We start from the raw sequence: 25,601 nt of genomic DNA, 5'->3' as shown, positions 1-25,601 counted from the left end.
AGGGGTAGAGAACAATTACTGAGTGACGCTTCTGCAGGGAACCGGCAGAGAAAAGTCGATTGTTTTTATTGTAATAGAAGGAGTGAGCAAACAGAAAAACCAGCCCCGGGTGATCGGAAACAGGCAGGCGGAGAATTAAAAGCGGGTTTCGGGCGGCAACAGGCCCCTCCTCTGCCCTCCGAAGGAGAAGCGGGCGCTGAGCGCTCGCAGCCGGCGGGACTGACCCCCACGGCCCGCCGCGCTCCGGACAGGCCGCTGCCCGCGGCGCTGGTGCACGGATTGCTCAGCCGCCGCCGCCGGAGCCCGTCCGCTGCCGCCCGACCCGCCTCGCCGGGCCGGGCTCAGGCTGGGGGACCGCAAGGCTCTTCTGTGAGAAGGCAGGGAGGCAGCGGGGGCGCAGCTCCGAGCATCTTCCGGCTTCTCCTCGGGCGGGCGCGTGCGCTGCGCTGCCAGTTCCAGAGCAGGTCAGTGTGTGGGTCCTCTCCGGCGTCCTCTCGGCCTGGTTGGGGCTCAGGATCCCCTGCGGGCTATCCTTCCAACCTCCCCGGCCCCGCGATCGTGCCCCTTAGGTGCCGCCGTCTCTTGCGGCGTCACCCGCAGATCTGGCAGGTCCAGCAGCCCTGGGTGGACGCTCCCCTGCCTTGGGCTCGGGGCGCGCTTCCGGTTGCCACTTGCGGCGACAGTCGCTGGGAGGAACAGCGGGCGGGGGAGCGGTCTCCGACCGTGGCAGGCCGAGTCCTAGCAGTGGGCAGAGGTCTGCAGCAGCAGAGCCTTTTTTCTCTCTGCGCCGCTGGCAATCCCCCACTCACCCTCTGAAGAAGACTCAGGTCAGGCCTTTAGCAAGTATTTTTCTTTCCCGGGGCTGGAAGAAGTCGCTCACTCTGAAAACCCCTGTCCGGGAGCTAGCACTCTGGCTTGCCCGTAATTCCCGCAACTCCCCTACGGTCCAGAGGCGGGCCACCGTCTCCTGGGCCTCGCTCCGGTGCAATCTGTTCCCAACGGGGAGCGAGTTGGAGGCATCTCCTCCTCCAGTTCCGCTGGTCTTAAGGACAACTGGGAATAGGAGGACCCCTCTCCCACGCATACACACGCCCCCCTCTAGCCTTTCCCTCCCCTGTCCAGTCATCACTGACCTGCAGACCCCGAGCAACAAGCACTCAGAGGAGCCGCAGAGCCGGACGGCGGTCCGGGTTGGGGGTCGAGGGCGCGCTCCCAGCCTCCCGCACAGCCCCCAGCGCCCGGGTCCGACTTCTGCAGACCTGGATTGCTGTCTGCCGGCCGTTCGAAGGCGGCCTCGGAAGATGATGGTTTCTTGTCCCTTTCCTGCATTTCTCCTCAGATCCCACTGGTCCGGGAGGGTCGCACTGCAGGTGACGGCTCGCGCCCCTGGAGCACTGACAGATTTATGGAGGCTTGACAGCATCTAGCCTGGGTCCGCCGGGCAGGGCAGACTCCAGCCGAGGAAGAGAACTGTGGGTTAAAACTCCCCCAGAAGCATGCCCCCGGCCCAGCCACTCCTGGAGTCCCGGGGCCTGGCATCCCATGGAGGTCCAGCCAGTGCCAAGTGTGTGCGATAACTACCCCTAAGCTGGCGTGGTCACCTCCTTCACACCCTCTGCCCGGCCAGCTTCCAGTTTCCCACTGAGTAAATATTTACCCAGAGAAGGGGTCACCCCTCAGAGGAGTCCTCAGCAGCACCCAAGGAGAGGAATTTTGGACGCCCCCCACCACCACCAGAAGCAGCTGCAGGCCTTACTGGTTGTGTTTTGGTTTTTGGTCTTAAATTTCTTCGTTTAGTCAAAATTCTTCCGATCCCTGTGATCTCCTGGGTATAGAGTGAGCAGTAAACAGGGGGTACTGACCCCAGCTGACCCTTGCTCTCTCTCTCTCTCTTAGTCCTACATCCTTAGGCCCACCATCTGTCTGGGTTTACTGGACCTTAGTGCCCAGTGCTCTTCTCTAGCTCGCCTTCTCTCCTCCATCCTTCTTGCCCAGATTGCTTTTTTTTTTTTTTACTCGGGATCAGAGTGTGCTTCGAGAAGGCTTCACTCAGCACCAGCACCTTCCACTAAGATATTGTCGCTGCTCTGTAGTTTGGGCTCCTTTTGCTCCTAGGGAGCGAGCTCATAAGTCAGATTCTTTGCAGGCTCTTGAGAATATGTTAAGCCAAGAGCGCCCAGCATCCGCAACAGCGGGTGTGGTTGGTGCAGGGCCTTCTGCCCAGCGAGAGGCTGCTTCCGCACATGCAGGGGGCATGCAGCAGTTAAGGCCGCAGGTAGCCACAGTCAGGTCCAGCAGGTGGATAGAAAAGATGGCGGTGAACCTGTGTGAGAGGGTGGGAGTCGTCTGGTGGTAGCCGAAGGAGTTGGCTGCGGCAAACGAGAGGGAGTCGGGTGTTGCGTCCACACCACCCAGAGCTCTAAACACGTGCATCTCTGGATCACTACGGGCTGGTGCTGCTGAACTGCTTAAAGCGCTTCGATCCCCTAGGCTCAGAGCGGTCTGGTACCCGCATCGCAGCCCAAAAGAATGAGAAACACTCACTGGGCGCACGGGGGTGGGACGAGGAGCCCACCCAAAGGCCGCCACTCATTGCGCATTTGGGGGTGGGGTGGGAGGCTCCTGGGCATTCTAGTGTTGGGAGCTCAGTCCTTCGCGCAAGCCGAAGGCAACATCGTAAGCGCCCTCAGCTTACACCCCAATTCCAAGAAGGAGATGCCCCCTTTAAAATCTTCGATTTCCGAAGGCCTTCCTTGTAAAGCGCTCAGCGGTGCCACACAACAGATACGGGGTCAGACTAGGGTGAAATCGCTATCCAGACTTCGGAAAGGATATTAAACATTTGAAGCCAATCAACCAGCAAAGGTATTTCCAGTGGTGGGACTTTTCCCAAGATCCCGGTTGTAAAGAATTAAAGATGCTTGAATTCATTTTTATCTTTCAAATTCTCATCCCCCAGTAAACTTGACTGTAGAGCGAGTTATCTAGGGGTCGTTGCTGAGTTCAAGAAGCATTTATCCTAGGTTCCTGTCACTTGCTGGCTCGGGATCTAGGCCCAGTCCGCTGTGTACATGCGAACCCCATGCATCCCTCGGACAGTGGAAAGATCAGCCGGATCCCGTGCGTGGGAGGAGCGGAGTGACTGCCAAGCCGCAGTGTCGGTGTCTTCGACCCCAAGCAGCACAGACTGCTCCCAAGTTCATTAACAATGTTCATGCTGTTTATTATTTTGAGTCACATCCTCCACAACCCTCATCCCCCACCCCCGCCAAAAGAATAACTTTGGCCACCGAAAAGCGTGACCACTTCAGACCGAGAGCGAAGGAAAGTGAAAATTCTCAGAAGTGGGCAGAAGCGCAGGGCCTGTTGTAGCGGATTGGAAGACGCGGGGATCACACACATGTGCCGTCTTGATGGCCCCCCCTTGGGACCAAGTCTTTTGGCTGTTTCAACAAAGCCCCTTCGCGGTGGCTTCCAGCTGTAGGGGCACCCCGGCCTGCGTAGGTACGGGGCAGCCGCGGCCCAGCACGCGGCAATCCGTGGAGGTGGTGCGGTGCGCTCGCTTCACCGCGTGCGGCCAACTTCTCTGCACACCGTGCGGTCCCTGCCTTGAGCCCGTATGGCCTCAGCTTGGACAAGCCTGGCAAGGGGCGGCCGCGCCAGACCCGCAGCCAGAGGGGTCTCCCGGGCCGGAACAACGGCCGCGCCTCTGGCTCGGCCTGCCCGCAAGCTCCGGGTCTCCGCGACCGGCCTACCTTCTCACACCTGCGCGCTCGCAGCCTAACGCGCCCTGAAGGGAGGTGGAACCAGCGGGTGACCAGAGAGCCCCGCTCCTGACAGCCCTTGGAGGCCTGCGGGACCGGCCATTCTGAGACGCCCCCAGCCCAGTCAACGGCGGCGCCCCTGCCACCTGGAGCCCTAACTCCGCTTCTGAGGGGTCGGTTGTTCCCTCAAAGAGGAACCGGGTCTTTGGGCCCCGTCCCGTTTGGAGTCACTCGCATTGGGGCCACACACTTTCATGTGCTTATTCAGCATTTTTACCGGCCCAATTTTGTTGTCTGTCTGTGCGGCCCGGGAGGATGTCAAACCCCCATTTTCCTTGTGTTCGTCACTCAGGTGCGGAGACGGACCGAGAGAGACAGCGGAAGGAGTTTCCCGGGCTGTGCCGTCGCTCACCGTCGGGCGCCAATCAACACGCAGTTTTCTCTCGGGCCCGCCTCTTTGGGGGGCGTGTCCCTAGTGAGTGATAGACGGAGCCGCCCGGCCCTGCTCAGCCCAGCCCACGTTGCTGCTTAGATTGAAATGCAGAACTCAAGCCTCTTTCATCGGGGCACAGACTTCCTTTTACTCCTTCCTTTTGCACTCTCGCCGCCTCCTCCCCGGGAGAAGCGGAGGCACCGGCGGCCCGGGGCAGCGACAGGCCGGGCTACCGAGGCCGTGCGTCAAGTTTCTTTCTGGAAGTGCGGGACAGGGCCGGGCTGGTGTACGGCTCGGAGCAATGGGTGAGTGGCTGCGGGGGCCGCTGTCAGAGCGGCGGCGGACGGGCGTTCCGCTGATTGACTTTGCTCGGTTACTGCTGGGTGTAGGACTGCGCCAAGGGCCAGCGGCGCACGGCGGTCCGGTGTGCGCGCCGGCTGCTGGGCTGCTGTTGATGCGGGAGTCCTGATTTTAAACAGCGCAGCGTGGCATCAGAGAGCCCCGCAGCCCCGGTGGCAATCCAAGCCGTGTTTCCCACGCGCGCACGCACGGACGCTCGCAAACAAAACAGCCAAAACAACAACCCCAAACTCTCTCTAGCTTTGCCCTACGCTTGGTCCAGCTGCGCGGGTCTTCGGGCGGGGCGCGGGGGAGGGGGCGGGGGCGGGGAGCGGCCCGAGAGCTTCCGTGCGGAGCCGGCCAGCGGGTGCGCGTTCAGGAGTCGAGACCGATTCCCCCGCCTGGTTCGGAGACTTTCTCGCTGCTTTGCTGGTCAGTTGCGGCCACTCGCGCGGCAGGAACGAGGGAAGGGGTCCTCCTGGACCGCGGCAAGTCTTTGCCGGGGGGGGGGCGGGGGGGGAATCTGGTCTGCGGACAGCCTTGGACGTCCGTCGGGGGGCGCGTGCGTGCGCCCTGCCCCAAGCCGGTGCCGCAGGGGGGCCAAGCGGCAGGCGGCTGTCCCAAGCGGCGGGTGCGCGTCCCCGCGCGCTGTGTGTTGGTTTTGCAGAGCCGGCCTTCGGGGAGGTGAACCAGCTGGGAGGAGTGTTCGTGAACGGGAGGCCGCTGCCCAACGCCATCCGGCTTCGCATCGTGGAACTGGCCCAGCTGGGCATCCGACCGTGTGACATCAGCCGCCAGCTACGAGTCTCGCACGGCTGCGTCAGCAAGATCCTGGCGCGCTACAACGAGACGGGCTCGATCTTGCCAGGAGCCATCGGGGGCAGCAAGCCCCGGGTCACCACCCCCACCGTGGTGAAGCACATCCGGACCTACAAGCAGAGGGACCCGGGTATCTTCGCCTGGGAGATCCGGGACCGCCTGCTGGCGGACGGCGTGTGTGACAAGTACAACGTGCCTTCGGTGAGCTCCATCAGCCGCATCCTGCGCAACAAGATCGGCAACTTGGCCCAGCAGGGCCACTACGACTCCTACAAGCAGCACCAGCCGGCGCCGCAGCCCGCGCTGCCCTACAACCACATCTACTCGTACCCCAGCCCCATTACGGCGGCTGCGGCCGCCAAGGTGCCCACGCCACCCGGGGTGCCCGCCATCCCCGGTTCGGTGGCCATGCCGCGCACCTGGCCCTCTTCACACTCTGTCACAGACATCCTGGGCATCCGCTCCATCACCGACCAAGGTAAGGGCACGGAGGCCGGGCGGGTGAAAGTGTTCGGAACCTGCCCGCGCCCTTGCGCTGGGACCCCGGCGTCTGCGGCCTCCCGGCCCGGGTCCATCCCACCACCCGAGGCCTTTTCCTTTGGAAACGAAAGGCGGCTTCCCAGGGGGGACCCTGATCTCATTAACTCGAAACTCCTGCCCCTGCTTCCTTGCCACACACAGCCTCCTGCCTCATCTCAAACTACCAGACCCATAACATCCCCCAGCCCCAACACATGGTTCGCATTTTCCACCCTCCCCCGCCTCTCGCGCCGCGCCGCGCTGCGCCGCAGCCTCAGCCCGGCTTGCTCACTCGGAGAGCGCGGCCGGGGCCGGACTTGGGGCTCAGCCCGGGAGGCCCGAGCCGGCGTGGGGCTACCGGCTGCAAACGCCGCTGCGGGCAGCTTGCTCCGGGATCAGAGGCGGTGCGAGGAGGCCGGTGCGCGGTGGAAATTGTAGTATTCTTCTCGGATACTGGCAATCAGACCAAATTTGCTCAGGCAGGAAGTTCAAATGTCACCTAATTGGTTTCGTTCTTATGCTTCACTTCATTTTCCTCGGAAACGGAGGTCCCGAAGTTACTACTAGTAACTTGCATGAAGCGCAATCCGGCTCGCGCTCTCTCTCCCTTAACGTGTGTGTGTGTGTGTGTGTGTGTGTGTGTAAATCTTGGGAAAGAACGTGGCACCCGCCATTGCACTGATGGAGAGAAAGTGCATGGCGACTCCATGCCGTCCTTTCTACGTTCTTTCCAGTTCTGTCGGAGCCCAGGGACCGCGAGTGAACGCCTGCTTATTTAGCACTTGCACGGTTTCACTGGTGCCGCCCCTCGCCTTTTCTGCATAACCAGGAGTCCCCGACTCTCCTGCTCAGTTTGCTTTCTGCGGGAGATCGGAGTTTGTTTTCTTTTACTGCGTTGTTAAAAAAAAAAAAAAAAAGGCGTTAACCTCTTTCTGAGTAGGGAGAAAAGAGTAAAAATGCTCTCCACGCAGAATGTAAATACTTCAGAGATACCTTCTTAATGTTTCAGCCGTGAAGTTTAAAAAGCGCAGAGGAAAAATTAAATAAAGGGGGAAATAGTTCCTTTAATTATTTCCTGCCTTTCTCGATTGCCAACACATTGGCACAATTATCTTTTTAAGTAATTAAAGCAGGGGCCTGATTTCTCATCTTCTTGGTTTCTGATTGTGAATTTCCAAGAGCCCAGTTCTGTCTTACTCTGAGCTACTTGCAGCTTTACTTGGAGAGAGTTCGCCCTTGATTTATAGGATAAACTGACCCCACTGACATTTGGAGGAAGCCCCTGTTCATGGGAAAGTGTGAGATCAGCAGAAATGGGGGCTTGCAGGGAGATCTCAATTTCTTAAGATAACTTCAGGCTTGTGCCCACCGAGTGCCTTTTGTCTGGGAAGGCAAGGAGAGACAGGCAGTTCTGGACCTAAACACCCCATCCTGGTGCAAAAATGGGAACACAGTCTAATCTTTGAGGGGGGAGGCATGGTGAAAACAGACTGACAGAGTTGCAAAGAAAATTTTTCTTCTTGAGAGATTCTGCAGTCAGACCAAATGTCAGTTGGCAAAGGATTGGCTTACTGGAGAGAGCAAATCTTCATGGCAGATACTTGTGTTGATTCTGGGTGCCAGCTTTAAACAAGGTGGTTTGTGAACATAAAATGATCATTTCTATAAAATGATCACCCCCTCAAAGCACTAGGTCACATGGAAGTGTTTAAAACCAAGTTTTAAGTGCCTTGGTCACACTTCACTCCTTCATCCGTAGGACTCAAAGACGAAAATATATTGCTTCAAATACCTCCTCTTTGAAATTACACTTTAGTCACTTAAAGATGCCAATGATTTAATATGGACAACTCTGTGTACAGTAGTAATCACCTTATAACACATAATTTTCTTTGCTTTTCTATCAAGAACAGAGAGGATAACCTATGGCTTTCTTCCCTTCCTTAACATTTAATTCTACTTTCGTTTTGTTAACCTTGTATTCAATTCTCTCTTTTTAAAAACCCTCTATAAACCCCATTCCTACTGATACTTGTGGCATTCACAGTGGCAATAACGTATTTTTTTTTTGAGTCAGAGGCACAAAACCACACGGATTTAGTGTGTGGAGAGGGAGCATCAGGGTAGTCCTATGTACACACAAGGTGGAAATCTGTGCACATATATTTTGCATGTGTATTGTGGGCATCGTTTAGTTATTTGTTTGCAAAGGACTTTGCAGATCTTTGTTTTGTTTCTTGGCGTCAGTTCCAGACATCCACAGCACAGTGAGCGCTCTGAGCACGGATACAGGCAACTTAGGTCAGGGTCTCTCCTCTCTTCCTTTTTAGTCCTAGAGATCCCCGTACTGCATCTTTGTCAGTCTCCAGTCCAGCCTGGATTAGGATGGGCGAGCTGGGAACAGCGCTTCCAGCTTCTGTCCCAGATTTGGGAAAACGCTCGGGTTTCTTTCACTCGCTTTCCTCGGGGTAGTGAAGAGGGGAGGAGGGAAATCGAAGGTTAGCAGAAAAGGGAAAACTGTCTTCTTGCAAGCACGACTGGAAGGCCTGGTCTCAGGCGAGGCGAACTTCACCAGGCCCCGGGGGCTGGTGTCGGCCCCCGGCGATGCCGAGGGCAGGGGGCCTAGCCGAGGTCGCGGGTGCGGGTCTCGTCTCAGGAGGGGGCGCGCGGGTTGGGCTACCAACCTGACACCTTCTCCTCCTTCCAGGAGTGAGCGACAGCTCCCCCTACCACAGCCCCAAGGTGGAGGAGTGGAGCAGCCTGGGCCGCAACAACTTCCCTGCCGCCGCCCCGCACGCGGTGAACGGGCTGGACAAGGGAGCCTTGGAGCAGGAAGCCAAGTACGGGCAGGTGAGGCGGCGAGGGCCGGGGCAGGTGGGCCGCGTGGCGGCTGGGTTTGGGCGGTGGAGGACACGGGTCCCTTTCTGAGCCTCGAGCGAGGGGAGCCCGGGCCGGCGACCCGGTTGCTGACAGGAGCCCGACGCTCAGTTGCTGGGGGGCGGGACGGCGGTTCGGGCCTCCGAGGGCGGAGCTGAGGCCTCGACCCTCGCCAGGAGTGGGCCTGGGTCAGCGCCTGCAGGCCCGTGTGGCTTCGAGAGCGCACGGAGGCCGCAACTGAAGCCCCTTCGGCTGCTCGCGCCGGCCAGGGTTAACCGCAGCAGGAGCGTGCGAAGGGCCGCGTCCGTGGCCTCGGGTCGCGAGCTGCACCGGCTCCCGCGGCCTCCACGCCCGAGCCCGCGGCCCTGCGGATCAGAAACGAGCAAGCGTGGCTCGTCCTGCGTGGTATTAGGACGTGGGACAACTAGGTAACCGCCGTAAAGTTACCATTTCCCGATGAAAAAGGTCACCTCGTCATCTCCCAAGGGAGGTTGGTGAGAAAACCTCAAATTATACGGACTGGCTGTGGACCGTTTAATTTTTCTTCCACTCCGTCCCTCCCCCGATTCTCCAAAAGAAAATGTCAAACGCTCGCGATCTGGGCTTTCCCTGACAACCGCCGGGAGGTTTGATTCTAAATTCATCACCACGCTGGAGTCAAGAGTTCAAAACTCTCAAAAACCGGACCTTCGGGCAGCGGGAGGTTTCCCGGAGCAGCCCTGGGCTGGTTTGCAAATCGCTTCATCCCAGAGGCCAGTCCCACAGCCTCAAAACACTGTTTCGGTTTGGTTTTATTATTTCGAAGTCTTAAAACTCCTACTGTTTTCCTATCTGTCCAAGTCGGCTTTTCAAAATTAGATAGAACTTGCTCCTCTCACTCATCTTGGGATGGAACTCCTAGTCGATATTCTGCGTCCCAGTTCTTGGCGCTTCCCTGCCCACCCTCGTTTGTCTGAAGCTTCAGACTGTGTACATAGTCGCTTCCCCGTGGCCAAGACCGCAGGCAACAGCAGCCAGGGCAGCCCCTTCCCTCGCTCTGTTTCCACTGTCAAGAACGCTGATGAGGAGGTGTGAGAAAGTCTGCCATTTTTCCTTCATGAAAGGGCCCATCCAAGCTCGTTAACTCGCAGAGTACAGGCAGTGGAGAGGACCACGGTGAGGCACCTCCGCTTCTTCTGCAAGTTCGTTATTTAGAGCCTCCGTGGCTTCCTGTTTAAAAGTAGGAAATCATAGTGCCAGGCTCCAACGAGGTCCTGGGGACTCAGGAAGCAGTGCAACCATATGGCACGCCATAAGCCCTCTTCGAAGCCGAAGACGCTTCGAAACGTGCGTGGCAAATCCGTGTGATCTTTTAAGCTCATTTTTCACCCCCCTTTTTGAAGTTATAAATGGTGTTTAGAGAATAACTTTTAAAAGCAAGCACTGTTTATCGGAATATACTTTGTTCAGACAGCCTAGAGTCCAAACGTAGCATAGTAGCAAGCATTTAATAGGTGCCCAGTGCTTTTGATTAGGTCATCATTTCTTGGAATAACATTGTGAAGTATAGAGTTGAAAAATAGTCTCTAATTCCCACATGTAGTTGATGAACTCAACTTATGTGTAAAGCAGACTCATAATGCAAAAAAGCCTTTGTAGTTATTGTCACTTTTTTACTCCCTTGAATTATAGAACTGGCGTTTAAACTTGGTTAACAATGATGAATTTATAATACACTTCAAAACTAAACTGACAAGTTACTTAATTTGTTTTACTAATTTTAAATTCTTTCAAACCATATACTCTATATTCTGAATGTTAAAATTGATTACATTTTACACTCTAAAGTGTAAATCACTAATGTATCAGATTTGTAAAAGCAAGTAATTAAAAGAAATAAGTGGCCAATGAATGTTGCTCTAAGTATTTAAGAGAATGAGGCATTTTTCCAAAATAAAAAGAAATTTACATTATACTTACATTTGGAAATTTCTTACTTGCAATATGCTAATCTTCTGCATGGTGACGTAGTTAGAAAATTGAAATGTTGAAAAATTTCAAAACCTGAAAAGTTTCTAAGCATAATGTAAGTTAATGGCTACACTATTAGGATTATTTAAATGGTGTTTATGCTGAAGATATGTGAAGTAGGCTGATAGGAGATATCATTTTTTGAGAAATTTTGAAAACTTAGACATTGATGTCATTAAATGTAAAATTAATTATATCTTAATACTTGTTCAAAAACATGCAGAGATCAAGTGTGTTGCATATATTAGTATATGTGTGCATTCCTCTTACCCATATTCAAAGGGCAGCTTTATTTTTCAAAGTTTTTTTTTCACAGTGTTATCAGCATATTCCAATCCAAATGTAAATCTAGGTAACATCTCCACCCTCTGTATAGTGAGCAAAACTTGAAAGTCTTTCACCAAAAAAGGGGGGGGGGAGGGTAAAAATGTTTTCCCATAATACTTTCAGGGAATTTATAGTAGTTATTAAGTAGTGCAATATTTGTGATAGCAGTTTCATTTTAGCATGCAAAGGAGGAAATTGAGACTTCAGAGTCACAGGGCTTGGTGCATATTTCCCCAGAAGACACCTGTAAAATTACCAAAGGGTTGAATTGGCAACTGATTATAGATTCTGTTCATTACCATAATCTAGAGTTTTCTTTGCAACTTCAACGTAAAGAACGATGTGCCATTCCTAGTCATTATAACTGTGTGCACATACAGCCACATGCATGCAATCTTTTGTTTTTGAAAAATGTTTAGAATATTCAAATGTCTTAATACATTAATATCACACTGTATTTAATATTTTATAATACCATTCAGAAGTCCTTATTGTCCATCTCTGAGAACAGAATATTTATTTTAGTTTTTTAAAATCTACATCTAATATTGGACTACAAGTTCTTAATACCATCTAATTCTGAATGGCAACAATGTTCTCTGGCTCCTAACAGCTGGTTTTCTTCTTGTGGGAAGCATAATGCTGCTGTTGAATACAAGAGAATGGCAAAAGGATATTATAGAAAGAAATGAAAATTGGAACATATCTGTCCTTCAATGTGATACTTAATTAGAGCCTATTTTTTTAGACAGTTTATAAATAATTGTGTAGTTCTAGAAACATTTTCTACTAACAGGCCCTAGTTTCTCAGAAAACATATTGTAAATCTGGTACTCTAATCTGGATGCTCATTATAATCTTTCTGTATCTTCATTTTGGAGTTGTACATGTTAACTCTAACAGCAATTTTACATGATGCTAGCTGCAAATTGAGATGGCAGAAATGGAGAATAGTCTATAAATATCTGAAATTCTTATGAAGCATTCATTTGTATTAGAAATAAATATTTCAAAATTCTGAAAGTAATTTTCTAGTACACAACTTTAACAAAGCTAGTCATCTTTGTGAACATAGTGTTGTCATGAAGATAGAAATAAAGGTGCACTGAATTTTTCTTTATATGAAATAAAATCAATTTTTGCTAAATAATTTATAATTTTAAAATTTTAGGTTAATATCAATAGAGAGTCTTTGAAGTTCATGTTATCTATTATGAAAAACATCCTTTGGCCTGGTTAACTTTTAAGTAGTAGTATCTTTTAAGAAGATGGATTACATATCAATAAAATGTGTCATATAAAATAGCAGGAAAATGTAGCAAAAAAATTTTAGGTCCAAAATAACTAACTAGAAAAGAGTATTCTGAATGTTCTCACCACAAAGCAATGATTAATGTTTGAGGTACTGGATCTGCTAAATATCATGATTTGATCATCACACAATTTATGCATGTATTGCAACATCACATTGTACCCCATTAGTATGTACACTTATTATGTGTCAATTAAAAGTAAAATAAAACTGAAAAAAGTAAAAAAATTGAAGACTGCATCAATTTTAATAATATTTTAGAAACAAAATTTAGAAAAGAAGTTAAATACTGTAGCAGCTTCCCATTACCTGGAGATATTCTGATAATACCTCCCATCTGATAACTAAGCATAAATAAGATCCTTTTGGGTGACTGTTGAAGCCATATTTATAACTACTGCTATTTCATTTTATCAGACCTGCTGTACCAGGTCATTGAATAATGAATTAAAAATGGAAGAATAGCAGTGAGAAAAATGATATAACTGAAAGAGAGAAAATATCATTTTCAGATTTGAATTTTTTTGCTTATGATATCAAGGTTAAAATTCTAGGGGAAGCACATTTCTCTTTGTGGCTAAATCTACTTTAGCACAAAGCCAAGGTAAACACATTTTATTTAAGGGGAGGAGCAGATAAAGTTGATGAGTAGATAGATGACAGATTGTGGGTAGAGGATCTGGACCTGCTTTTCACATTTTCTTCAAAACAAAAATGTTGAGTAGACAATTCTCAGAATTTGAAAAATAGTCTATAACTTCTAATTGCCAGGCAGTCGTCACACCAGTTTGTGTGTGTGTGTGTGTGTGTGTGTGAGAGAGAGAGAGAGAGAGAGAGAGAGAGAGAGAGACCACAAGTGTTTGAATCCTAATGCATTTGCATTTTCTTGGAGGGGGAGGTATAAATGGAACTACCATAAATCAAATAATGAAACGGCTTGGTTAGAATTTATATTTACTTTTCCCCAACAGTTGTATTCACTTTGCTTACTTAAAGTATAATGCTTGTTCTGTAATAACGAGTGCCTAGCTTTGTTTTATTTTTAAAGCAACAGTATCACATCTTTTGCTTTCACAAACCTGTACTAACTTAAATATACAAATGATTTTCATGGGGATACAAGATGATTAAGGCAAGTCCCTGTCCTCAGACAGTGTACAGTCTAGCCCTTTACCAATGCAGTTTTTAATCATATTCACTATTTTTTTTTAAATTGGCAGATCTGCATTTTTAGCAATTTAGAACAAGTGAACTAAAAACTCATACTGTCATTCTTGTTGGGATAAGCCTAACGAGAACTACATTGCATCACAAATAATTTTTAGGCTCTTTTCCTTTTATGTCAGAGTGATGAAGTCTGTCTTTTCCTAAAAAATATTCAGCAACGAGAATAACTTCCTTTTTGCAGGATATGCAACTGGGTCTGTAAATCTCCTTCTCAAAATTAGGCAGAAGATAGTTTGCTAGAGAGTAAACTTTTGCACAGTTCTTTCAGAGGGAAGAATTCTCATGTCCTTCATGGAAGATCCACATGAAAAAGGGGTTGAGGGATTGAAGTCTTATTTATGGAATCTTTAGGCAAAGTCATTTTCAAAAATGAGATTTCCATTACATGCCCATTGCTGGGGTTTCATTTGGAAAATTTGTTTACTCTTCCCTGGGGATTCCATATGTTGGTTGATTTATAAATCATATTTACAATCCAATTAAATAGAGTCATTTAGCATGTTTGCTCCCACTATATTTATGGTGTACATTTGGTAGTCTCTTCTCAGCCTAACTAGCTTTTCAGATTAATTACATGCCCTTCAACGGAAAACATTCAACAGATTTGGGAAGTTTAACTCATGCACTCTTTTACTGGAAAGAATAAACAAGCATCAGCGCTACCTGTAGTTGTTTTCCTTTGCGGTGGAAAATTTTACTCTTTCGGTGATTGCTTCATAAATAACAATTACTTTACCCACTAGAGATTTATATCTTTTACTAATGTCATGTTTCAAAATTAATAGTGAGAAAATTGATGTGTTTATGGAATCACTAGACTGAATGAACAGTGAAGGTGGCAGAAGGAAGGTACATTTTAAAGCACGTTTGTTCTTTCTTGCTTACTCCTTTCTTCTAAATTTCTAAATTTGAACTTTAAAGAGTAAATTAAGACAAAACTTCATTCCTCAATCTAGGTCACAATTTAACTTGAGGGTAAAGCTAAGAGCTATTTTTATACTGTGTAAGGTTAAAGATTTCTATCTTTTTTTTTTTTTTTTAAACAAACACCTCAGCCTTCCACTGCCTTATTCTACCAGATGAAGTCAACCCTCTCCATGCTTCTCTTCCTACGCTCTTTCTCCATGTGGGGGGTATTGCATCACTAAAATGACACTAAATAAATACTGTGGATTTTAGAGGACATTGAAATACTTAATACTACTAAGAATTATAACATAAAGTTTATGCCTTAAGCATGAGGAATTGGACAAATATGGAAAAAACTACTAGTATTTTTTTACACTTGATAAATGAATGTAGTCATGGAATAAGTAAGGCACCTGAAGGTAACACAGGTTTAAATCCAATGGTCTGCCCCCCCACCCCCATCTCAGGAGCACTGTGTTAGATGACCATCTGAGGGCCATATTCCATGGGGAATGCTCCTGGGCAAAAAGAAGTATGTCCATGTAAGGAGATTGTATTTATTGCACTGGAACCGCTGAAGAACCCTAAATAAAGGACACACTTGATGGGACACTAGTTCAAAGGGCAGAGGTATATGGGGAAAAAAAGGAAGATGACAAAACAAGAATCTGAAAGATAGATATCACAAAGAAAAAAGGATGGGTAGGACAAAATTTAGCTGTGATGAAAAATAGAACTCACTAACATTTTCTGGCAATTAGATGATTGTTTTTTAACTTTATGTACTTCGAAAATGTGGAGCACAGATTTTCAATATATTAAAAACAATTTTAATCTTAATAGTCTTATTTTATTATTCCTGCTGCACATTGGTAACACAAGGATGGAAAAGGGCAGATACAAATGTGAATGTATTTCCATAACTACAGTGGAAAGATGGCTTTCCAATTTAATTTTCCTAAAGGTTATTGGGAAAAGTCTAAATAATGATCAAAACCATAATCTTTAAGCAAGATTAGATTTTTCCCACAATTTGATAGCTTTATATCTTGATACTCATTTTCTGAGATCCTTAAAGTATGTCTCCTTCGAGACAAAATTAGCCATTCTCAAAAAGGAGGAAAAAGGATTTCTTTTTAGAAGAAACAGATGAGGCTTTAACAATGAGAATCAGGTTCTAGAAAAGCAAAGGATCTTTTCAATCCTTTTAATACATGGCCATTGACTTGCCAGTTGGCCTGAGGTAAATGGATAAATCCCCCATCTATACCCGCCTGTATAAAAAGAGAGTAAGAGTTCATTATATTCATGTGATGTGTGATTAAGCTTTTTGCTAAAAAAAAAAAAAATACAGCATCATTCTTCGGGACTCTTGAAATAAATTTTAATTTCATTTCAACATTGTATTATTTCATGACACATTATCTTGTAATTACACAATAAACTCAACAGTTTATAAGGTACAATTCATTACTCCTCATTATTCGGTAAAATATGCTGGATGTTTCTTGGTGCCTGGGACAAAGGAGATACTCAAGAAACTTTATTTTCCTTTCTCTTTCCTCATTTTCAAACAATAGACAGTGGCAAACAGAAGATACAAGGTGTGTTCTTACAAACCAAGAGTCAGGTTTCACCCCTCTAATATTTTTTCTTATTTTGTCAGAAATCCATGAGCAATGTTAAATGACACTCATGTTACATGTTCTATTCCATGTATATACATCCACTCTATGTTGAGAACACAGTATTTGAGACCCCACCATTGCATTCTCCTAGTTGTGGGAATGAAAGCAAGAGCCAATGAATTACATTAAAAAACAATTTCTGTGTTGCAATGGAATTGGAAAATCATCTAACATATGTCTGAGTTATTTAACTTGAAAGACTAAATCAGTTTTCCTTATTAGGATTTACATTATATTTTCACTAGGAAGTATGTTGATATGTTAGTTTGTTCATGTCAGTCTCAGGAACAGGGTTTACTTATTTCTAAATTGGGTAGAAATTCGGAGGAAAAAAATTAAGGTAATTGAAGAGGATGCCGAATGTTCATGCCAGAATCCGGATTAGAAACTAGGGTGTTTTGGTGTTGTTAATAGTAACGATATCAACAATAATTTACTGGACGCCAAGAGAGCAATGGTTTCTATGCAGACTTGCTTGCCACAAAAGCTTCATTTTGTTTGCAAACAAAGTTTTTACGTCTAAATTCATTTTAAGAGAGTAGTCCATGTGGCTTTTAGAACTCTACATAACAGTGTCCAGAACTGTGTAAGCAAAACTTCTGATTTCAAAATAACGCACATGAAGTTCTCCTTTATTTGGATAGACAGTTTCCTTTCTGATAATATAGCTCTAGGGAAAAAAAAAGTCCAATCTTCATTAAAAAACAATCCTTATGAGACCAAGTGCCTCATTTCACACGTCCTTTGTCCAGCCGGCATCTTCAACATGATGTCTTCAAATATGGTCCCTGTTTTAGTTAACAAAGGTCATGCTCATTTTGCGTTTCTAACGTGACAGCTCACACTCTGTACCCGTCTTTACTGGAAATGAAAGCTGCACCAACCAGGCCCGTCACAAATTCCTCAATAAAAGAGCCAAACAAAACCCAAGTGCTGGGAAGGTTGACAGGGGCAATGCGGATAGTTGAACAGAGTCGGCGGGTATTTAATCGCCATTAATTCTTTCCTGGTCCTCTACTCTTCCAGATAGCAAAGGCAACTTTTCTGGTTGCAACTTCCTCAGAACTTTTGTGGAAAATATAATATGCTGCCTTTTGGCATTATTATTATTTTTTAAGTAGCAAGCCTTTAGGATATAATTAAGGTGGAATCTAGAAAGAAGTCGGAAGGTAGAGTTAACATATTGGTAGTTTACTCAGCTTCTTTCTAAGAACCTGTGGATTGTTGACTATTGTAATGTGATTACTTTTCACTTCTCTTTTCCTGCTTCTCTCAGGCACCAAATGGGCTCCCAGCTGTGAGCAGTTTTGTGTCAGCATCCAGCATGGCTCCTTACCCTACCCCGGCCCAAGTGTCACCTTACATGACCTACAGCGCTGCTCCTTCTGGCTATGTTGCTGGACACGGATGGCAACATGCCGGCGGCACCCCACTGTCCCCCCACAACTGTGACATTCCCGCGTCACTGGCGTTCAAGGGAGTGCAGGCAGCCAGAGAAGGGAGTCATTCTGTCACCGCTTCTGCACTCTGATGGGAACTTCCGTCTCCAGCAGCTTCACCGGGGTCCCCCTGGCAGCACGTCCTCCCCTCTTCCCAGGTGTCACATCCCACCCCTCCCGCCCGCCCGAGAGAGCTGGCTTTATGGACTGACATCCTTTATGCTGATGACACTTAAATATTTCTTGCCATAACTTCTCTCTTGCAGAAAATCTGACACGACGTTAGGATTTTAAAAACAAAAGCATCGTTAAGGATTCAATGAGACATTTGTGTTGCCCACACACTGTTTTAATGTAGTGAAGAAAGCTACACCCCTCAAAGGGCTTAAGGAACTTTTAAAACTAGTCTTTGGTAAAACCACACATGTATATTTATTCTAAATCAACCTGAACTTTTGAAACGTGCAATTGTTGAGATTTTGCGAAATCAATAAAGGAGAACACATATAAAAAAATTATGCTACATCCTCTAATCAAACAAGGTGACCAAGTAAGCCTTAATTCATCATTAGGAATCCAATCAATGATTGACATGTTAGAGTGATCCTTTGCTTATTTTTGAGAGATGACCTATTGTAATTGAAAAATATGTGTAGAATTCAAGCGGCACCTGAATCTAGCTCCTCTTGGTGTTTTGACTTGGTTCCAAATACAATAATGTTTATATTTCCTATTAGTTTGTAAATAAGGACTCTGGGTGGTGCATTTGTGTCTTCATTCCATGGGATATCTCCCTCCCCTCAACCCCATCCCCTGTTTTTTCTTTATTTTGCTAAGGTGACTTTCTGGCCACGTCTTTGTCTCTGTTTGGTGGTGGGCTGCTTGGGCTCCTGCACCTGGACTTGCCCCCAGATCTGTGTGTGCAGTGAAGGCTTCAATATCTCATGAAGGACACTTTCTTTCTACAGCAGAGGACTCAAAACAAAACAAAACAAACCAGATATAACAAGCCAGTCTCCCATTTTTTATCCTAATCAAACAACACACATGCCAAGCATATAGACAAGAGGGTGGAAAATATCTGAGAAAGAAGGCTCTAAAGAAAGTCACTTAGAAACTTACATTTAATGTGAAATGCTTTGCAAAGACACTTAAAATGAACTTTTTGTTAAGAAAACCACTGTGAAACTAAATTGTACTGTTATTGTTGGCTTACCTGTGTGTTCAGCAATCTCAGCCCAAAATGATGTTGTAATGTAAAGAAAATGGAAAATCCTGCTCTAGTGAATGTAACAATGGCTTGCTGTGAAGTTTACATTGTTGTACAGAGCATGTTTCACATGTAGGTAAACTGGTGATGGTAACAGAAATACACATGCTATTTAATTTTAACAAATTCCCTTTATTCATTTCTGGAATTACAGAACACAGTTTAACTGGTAAATCTTTCTAGAGCAACTCACCTTTCACTTTAATGTTAGTAATTGCTGTGGGGGTATTTGTGTGTGTGAGTGTGATTACGTGTTGTAGTTAAAAAGGCAAAATTCTACAGTTTTTATCCAGTCTGTTTAGGAAGTTCTTTCTGCTTGGTAATATAGGCTTAAAAATGCATTTTTAAAACATTGGTACAATTCATCTATTGGAAAAATTAATATATTGTGGGTTTTTTGGGTGTTAATCCTGTGCAATAACTAAAAGAGCACCTCACTAGATATAGATGTTAAAGATGCATTCGTTAGGTGATTTTGATTTCTTCCTATCTGTGCTGTGCACAGCCTACATGGCAATCTAGTTCCACCACATCGGTCTCATGGCTTCATTTAGAATTCAGCTGGCAAGATTAGCTAGATGTTCACGTCACTGGACGTAAACAGTGAGTAGATTTCTGACACACAAGCTACGTTCAAGGAACTGCTTTTCTCAAGCAGCAGATACTTTCTAGAAGAGCTTTGAACTGCATGTATTCCTAACGCAACCGAAATTCAGTGCTACAAACAGAGGATTATAACTTCAGGAGAGGAATAAGCAGAAGGAGCAGACGAACTCTCAGGGCCACAGTCTTCCTTTGATCTTATAAAACTCTTGTTGACATCTGGAGTTCCCAGTCTGGTAAGAACATAGACTATAAACCCAATGAAACAAAGATCCAGTCTAATATTTTGGTGGAGACTTTAAAACCATACCGTACAGGGACTCTCCTGCCATCCAGAAAAATAGACAAAAGGTATAGAATTATTCTTTATCAAATATTTTTAGGTGACTATTAGGGGTCTTTAAAAACTATCAGTTGTATGGAAACTCAACTAAATGTTATTTTATCTAAATTAAGAAATCTCTTGTTATTATGTTATTTATACTATTTTCTGGTTCTTGTGCTTTTAAAAAAAAACTAATATTAATTGTATCAAAGTTTTTTTCTCCCTTTATCCCCACCCAAGTCTTCTCTTAACAATTGTCAATTCACATGGAATAATTTTAAAGGACAACAGAAAGTCCAAACACAATTGCTATTCAAAACAAGCTATGATTTAAAGCTACTTTTAAAAAATAGAAGGATAATGGGATGGGATATGTGGTTGGAACTGTTAGTTTTAAACATTATTATTATTGGTTGGTGTTAACACATCTCCTCTGTTTCTTAGAGGGTACAAGTGTTGGTGTTGGTTATAAACTGATGAATGCACTCTTCAGAAACTCTTTTCCATTTCATCTGCATGGAGGGGTTAAAGCCTCATTTCCAAGGCCTCTGTGCAGGCGGTACCCTCTCTCTCACAGGATGTAAGACTATTACCTGCAAGGATAGAACGCAGTTGTACAGAGACATATCTTATTTCTCTTCATTTTTCTGTTTTTAATGACCCTCTTATTAGAGTACTGGGCTGAAATATAAATTAAAAAACACGTTGGAAAGGATGTACAACAGAAGGCTGTGTATGTATATACAGAATGTCAAAAAAGCCTTTTATTTTTATACTTAAAATGCTCTAAATTAATAAAAAGTAATAATTATCATGTTATCCTTTACTTTGTCTTTTCAAAATGCTTTAGAGAAATAGACCCACAGTAGAAATATCTCAGAGTAGTGGTTAAGAAGATGTGTCATTTAGAACCTATAGTCGTCTTGGTTGACTTGAAGTAGCATTTCAGGATGTAGACATAAAGTCAAGTTTGGTTACATAAAGGCCAAAGAGATATTTTTAGAGTGAATGTTACTACAAGAATCCTTAGAGATGCTAAGAATGTTCTTCTGTTTTGAAATGAGTTTACCTTTATCGTACATATTTTAATACTGGAGACAGCCTACTCCATACCTGGAACTGTCACTTCAAACTAACAACCTGGATATATGGTTTTACTCTACATCTTCTTCTTCAGGATGGCATAGGTAAGAGTTCTTAGCAAAGGTATTTCAGTGCAAATACAGACAATGAAACACGCTCAGGGAGTGCTTCCAATTTGTGATTTAATATAAAAATATTTCAGCAATTAAATTTGTCTTCAAAATAAACTATGTGAAGGAAAGTTTAATTTCATGTATTATCTTTGTAATTAAAGGACTTCTGATATATCATGATTTTAAAATACAACAAGATGAAAAATAAAGTAGGTTTAGGAAAATAGAGCTGAGATGTGTATTATTACTGAATAAAGCCAACAGACTTACATTTTAACATGGTACTCAAAATTAAAAATTCTTAAAAGGCCATTTGAGTGTACTTTAAAGATGTTTTCCTTTAAATATTATTTGTGGAAATTTTTAATCTCACACAGAAACTGTTTAACTTTGGTCTTAACATTTTTTAACCCAGTCTTTCATTGGATACTTAAGGAACTAGCCACAGGGTGATTTATTTTCAAGAATTTACTTGAAGTATTTCAGGATTTCTTAGGAAAACAATTATCATTACAATGAATTTTTTTCATTGTGAAGCATTGTTAAGAGGAGCCTAAGTGACAAAGCTTAGATTGCTTTTAGGAAATACATTTGATTTCTATGCTATTTTTCTATATTTGATTTACATACCTCATTGTGTCATATTATTTTTCTTCTCATAGTTCTATGTATATAGCCCAAATCATTACTCCAAGTTGTCTAAAGATAATTTTTAAAGTATCTAAATTGGATTTATTCTTGAACAAACTGATTTCCCCTTCATAATTGCATGCTTAGCTTAGCTGATCAAAAGTCTCTCCTGTTCCTGGTGCTGCATAGCAAATACCATTGTCTCAAGGGGGAGAAATTCTTCCGAGGCAATCACCAGTTCTCCTGCAGCCATGAATGAGTGTATTCATAAACCAGCAGCATCACCGCACCACCTAGAAAAGAAAAGAGCTGGTTTTTATCATCCAGCCCGTGCAACTGTGTTGTCTTTGCACTGGGTTTCGGCGGCCATGAGGTGCCAAGGCAGTTTCTCAGGCAGGGCCCGTTTGGTATCGCCAGGTCTCGAGTTCCGACACGTAGATATAAAACTATTGCGGAGACTTCTCAGGGTAAAATCAAGACCATCTTGAGTCTCCAAATACATTTTTCCTCCATGAGTTTCTGCAGCTTTCATCATTCCCCAACAGATCCTTTCTCAGGCACTTGTAATTTTTTAAAAGTAAATAAATAGAGACATATTTAGTCATGTAAGGGCATGTGGCTTTCCTGTGAACAGAAACCTTCAGATTCTTCCTGTGCAGGCAAAGGATTTATCTTTTTCTGTCCACAATTAGCATCATCATAGCTGCATTCAAGAAGGAAGTCTCTAAGATGGTACCTGATGGAAGAGTCTGGTTTTCTCTTATGGCTTCCAAACTGGACTACGTGGGGGAAAACAGCTTCTGATGTTTGGATCTATGTTGTAAAACTTAATAAAAGGGGGGGGGATCATATCTTTCACCTGCTTCAGATGTATATGGATTTGAACTTGAAAAATTTGGTAGTAGAGTTGGGTGGCAAGAAACTATCATTTGCCTTGGAAGAGGAGAGTTGTGTGACTGGCTGCAAAGCGGCTTTCTGGTCTCGTGTCAACAGGAATCTGACACAGGGAAACAGATACCGAGGCTGCTCAATGTCCAGATGCTGAGAGAAGCATTTGTACCAGGGTCATTTTGTGTTCTATCTGATTCAGCCAACAGTGTGTTGTCCCAAGCCCCTTAAGATAACCTCTCTTCGTCCTTCCATGTCTAACTGAAAAGTAGTACAACATAAAAATGTGCACAAATTTCCTGGGCACAACTTTGAGAAGATTTGGCTACACGAACAGAAGATTCACTTCCAACTGAAAGAAACACAACTTGATTTGGATCTTAGTTATTCTGCACACTCTGCCGTATGCCTTCTTCTTTAAATCTATAGGCTACACATGTTTGTGTAACCATATACCAAAGATAATTATCTGCCTGTAATTTTCATTTTTAACCCACGATGATACTCCATTAGACTCTTCCCAGCTGCTGTAGGCCTCTTGGAACTCTGGCAAACACAAAGAGACACACTAGGGAAGGTTGTCACTTGCAATATGTATGTAATTGCTGCATTTACTCCTACTAACTGCTCACAATGTTAGACAAGGGGATGCAGACTCAAGGTAGTTTTCAGCCTAGTGATAGTTGGAATTCAAACCACAGACGTGAAGTCTTTTGTGGGAGGTACCTGATGGTTAACCACAAGGAGCTGCTCAGGCTGCTGTAAAAATATGATGGAATCCCTCTCCAGAACAAAGGATTAAAATTCCAGGTTCGTCTTTCTTTTCTTTTTTACTGTTTTTTTTTTTTTTTAACAAAAAGGAAAAAAAAAATCTTGCCCTACACTCAAAAGTCTTACCTTTCTACCTTTCTTCCCTTTGAGGCTGATGGAACTTGCGCATTTGGAGTGAAGTGAAGGCCAAGTCCCTGAAAGAGGTTTCCAACTATTCCCAGTTTTGTTTAGCCTGGACAGTAAAGTTCACAGCAAGCCTTTTCGTTGGGTTTCACAACACGGCAACTCAGGACCCCCACATACAAAAACATATAACAAAAACACAGCCCAACATTTGCAAGCCTCTAACAAAACTTGGGGTCAGACTATTTAAGAGTTTTGGATTAAGGTTCCAGTCAATTACCATTTTAGCTAAACTGTCCCTGACACAGCCTTTTAAGGCCCATCCCCTGTGAGAGAGCTAGTTTAGGGCCAGTCTTGTGATTTTTCTCTAATATTAGGTCCTCTAGATGGTTTTTACAGTTTGGTATAGAAAAAAAAAAAACCACTACCTATACAGCTCATAGAAATGTACAACAATCCCAGCCTTCTTTATTACTGGGTTAGTTGTTTCACATGGCCAATGCTTCGCAGGAGGTCTGCCTCTTAAATAGGAAGAGAAAATCCAAGCCTATAAGGCCTGGAAAGGTTGAGATAGATGGCTTGGGAACTGTGGAAGTGTTTTCTACATGTAGGAAAGTGTAGACTATGCAGCAGCTTCAACTACAGACTGTTGTTCTCTGTCTGAGGTTGGTAGAAATGCTGGCTCCTTGTCTTAAGATCTCGGGTAAATGTACATGTAGATGAGTAGAGTGCAGAGGGGAAGAGGACATTGGTGGTCAAAGGAAAGAACGGCAAATCTTGGAGAGAAGAGAATGGGAGAAGGTTCTGGAGAAGACTCCTGGGATGTCTAAGTAGAAGAGTGTGGTCTGGTCAAACAAAAGCATGGCCTAGAGCATACTTTTGTACTTACTCACCAGGTTGCTTAAATCCAAGACTATTTGCCTGGGTGGTTGAGTCTAGAGCAGTTATTTTCTTATCTATTTACATAGAAGCAGCTGACTCTCTGCGGGAAGAGCAGCCAGTTTTTTGTGGACTGTGTCAGGCAAGGCCCTGAGCCAGGAGCCTCCACTGTGAAGCTGACAGAGGCCAGGAAAGGGGAGTGCCCGGCTGGGGCATGACTATTCCTTCAAGGTGACTGTGCAGAAGACCGGCTCTTGCCGTTCATGGAAGCAAACTGTCTTCCTTTTCTGGTTTTGACATACAGTTGAAGCAGGAGCAAGAATAAATTCGAAGCACAGGCGAAGGTCTTCTCGGCTAGTCCCTCACTCTGAAAATCCTCCCTTTCTGCCTGAAGCCACTGTATACACCTTGGTGCTCATTCCAACTCCAACTGGCTGTGGGTCCTGTCCTATTGACTTAGGCTGGGCTCTGGCTTCTATTAGCCTCCAGCAAGGTCATAAATAGTCACTTTATAAACAAAGGTAGAACATTTCTAACGGATGCCTTTGGTATCTTGAATACTCACAGACAACTTTATATCCTGAAGGCTTCCGTCTTTCACAGTGTGGTCTACTTTTATTGTGTTATGGATAGACACAAATACCGAAATAAGAGACAGCAGAACAATGAAGAAGGGAGGGTATAAATAAGGAAAACATTATTACCTGGTCCAAGTCTCATGATCTTGGGAAGCAGGCCTTTGTATAAAGCTAAAATCCTATAAGCAGGAGGGAAAGAGCAACATGTTTATTCTGAAAATAAATGAGGTTGAGACTCAGATTTATTAAGCTGTTGGCCCAACATTCTAGCTTAGTAGTCTCTGTGGCAAGTGGGATGAGGGAAAGAGTTAATCCATTCTTTATGACCCAAGCTGTGCCGACCTTGGCCCATCAGAAGCATGACTTTCATCAGCTAGATGGGTTTTGCTTTCAAGTCAGGTCTTACTTTCAAGACAGCTGTGTATATGGACAGAGTAACTTTTGTAATTGAATTTAAAAGACAACAAACTCAGTTTCCACATTAGGAAACATGATGCAGTTTAGTTCAAAAATAATATTACTTGCTTGCTTGAGAATAAGACATTGGTGAGGAGGGGTGGAGAGACAGAAAGTAAGACTTAAAAATCCCCCAGGATATGGAAAGCACATACTTTGCGTTTTTAAAAGAAAATGATTTTTACAGAATTCTCATCTAGTCCTCCCACGAGAATATAG

The 25,601-nt window shown here is 45.0% G+C and overlaps 2 protein-coding genes across 6 annotated transcripts in view; one reads left to right on the top strand and one right to left on the bottom strand.

The window, feature by feature from the left end:
* PAX9 (paired box 9) overlaps positions 1–25,601 on the top strand; it is a 27,969-nt gene continuing 2,368 nt past the window's right edge. The window contains exons 1-5 of one of the 4 annotated variants that reach the window (XR_007910535.2): positions 1–464; positions 4,117–4,502; positions 5,204–5,833; positions 8,582–9,179; positions 17,501–17,637. Coding sequence is in view for 3 of the 4 variants with exons in the window: in XM_051822772.2 (XP_051678732.1) it covers positions 4,499–4,502; positions 5,204–5,833; positions 8,582–8,724; positions 17,501–17,755 (1,032 nt within the window). In the remaining variant the exon portion in view is untranslated. Of the gene's footprint in view, positions 465–4,104; positions 4,503–5,203; positions 5,834–8,581; positions 9,180–17,500; positions 18,663–25,601 lie in introns of those variants that run through there. The other 3 variants (XM_051822772.2, XM_051822773.2, XM_017348268.3) reach the window with 3 other exon arrangements.
* The window catches only part of SLC25A21 (solute carrier family 25 member 21), a 557,570-nt gene continuing 552,564 nt past the window's right edge, over positions 20,596–25,601 (bottom strand). For both annotated transcript variants that reach the window (XM_008269507.4, XM_017348267.3), the window contains 2 exons: positions 25,053–25,105; positions 20,596–21,980 (listed from right to left, as the gene is read on the bottom strand). In XM_008269507.4, the coding sequence (XP_008267729.1) occupies positions 21,919–21,980; positions 25,053–25,105 (115 nt within the window). In that variant the 3' untranslated portion in view covers positions 20,596–21,918. The remainder of the gene's footprint in view (positions 21,981–25,052; positions 25,106–25,601) is intronic.

The sequence above is a fragment of the Oryctolagus cuniculus genome, chromosome 12, assembly GCF_964237555.1.
Source record: "Oryctolagus cuniculus chromosome 12, mOryCun1.1, whole genome shotgun sequence".
Taxonomy (NCBI): Eukaryota; Metazoa; Chordata; class Mammalia; order Lagomorpha; family Leporidae; genus Oryctolagus; species Oryctolagus cuniculus.
The sequence above is the reverse complement of the archived record's forward strand: the minus strand, read 5'-3'. Positions and strand labels throughout refer to the sequence as shown.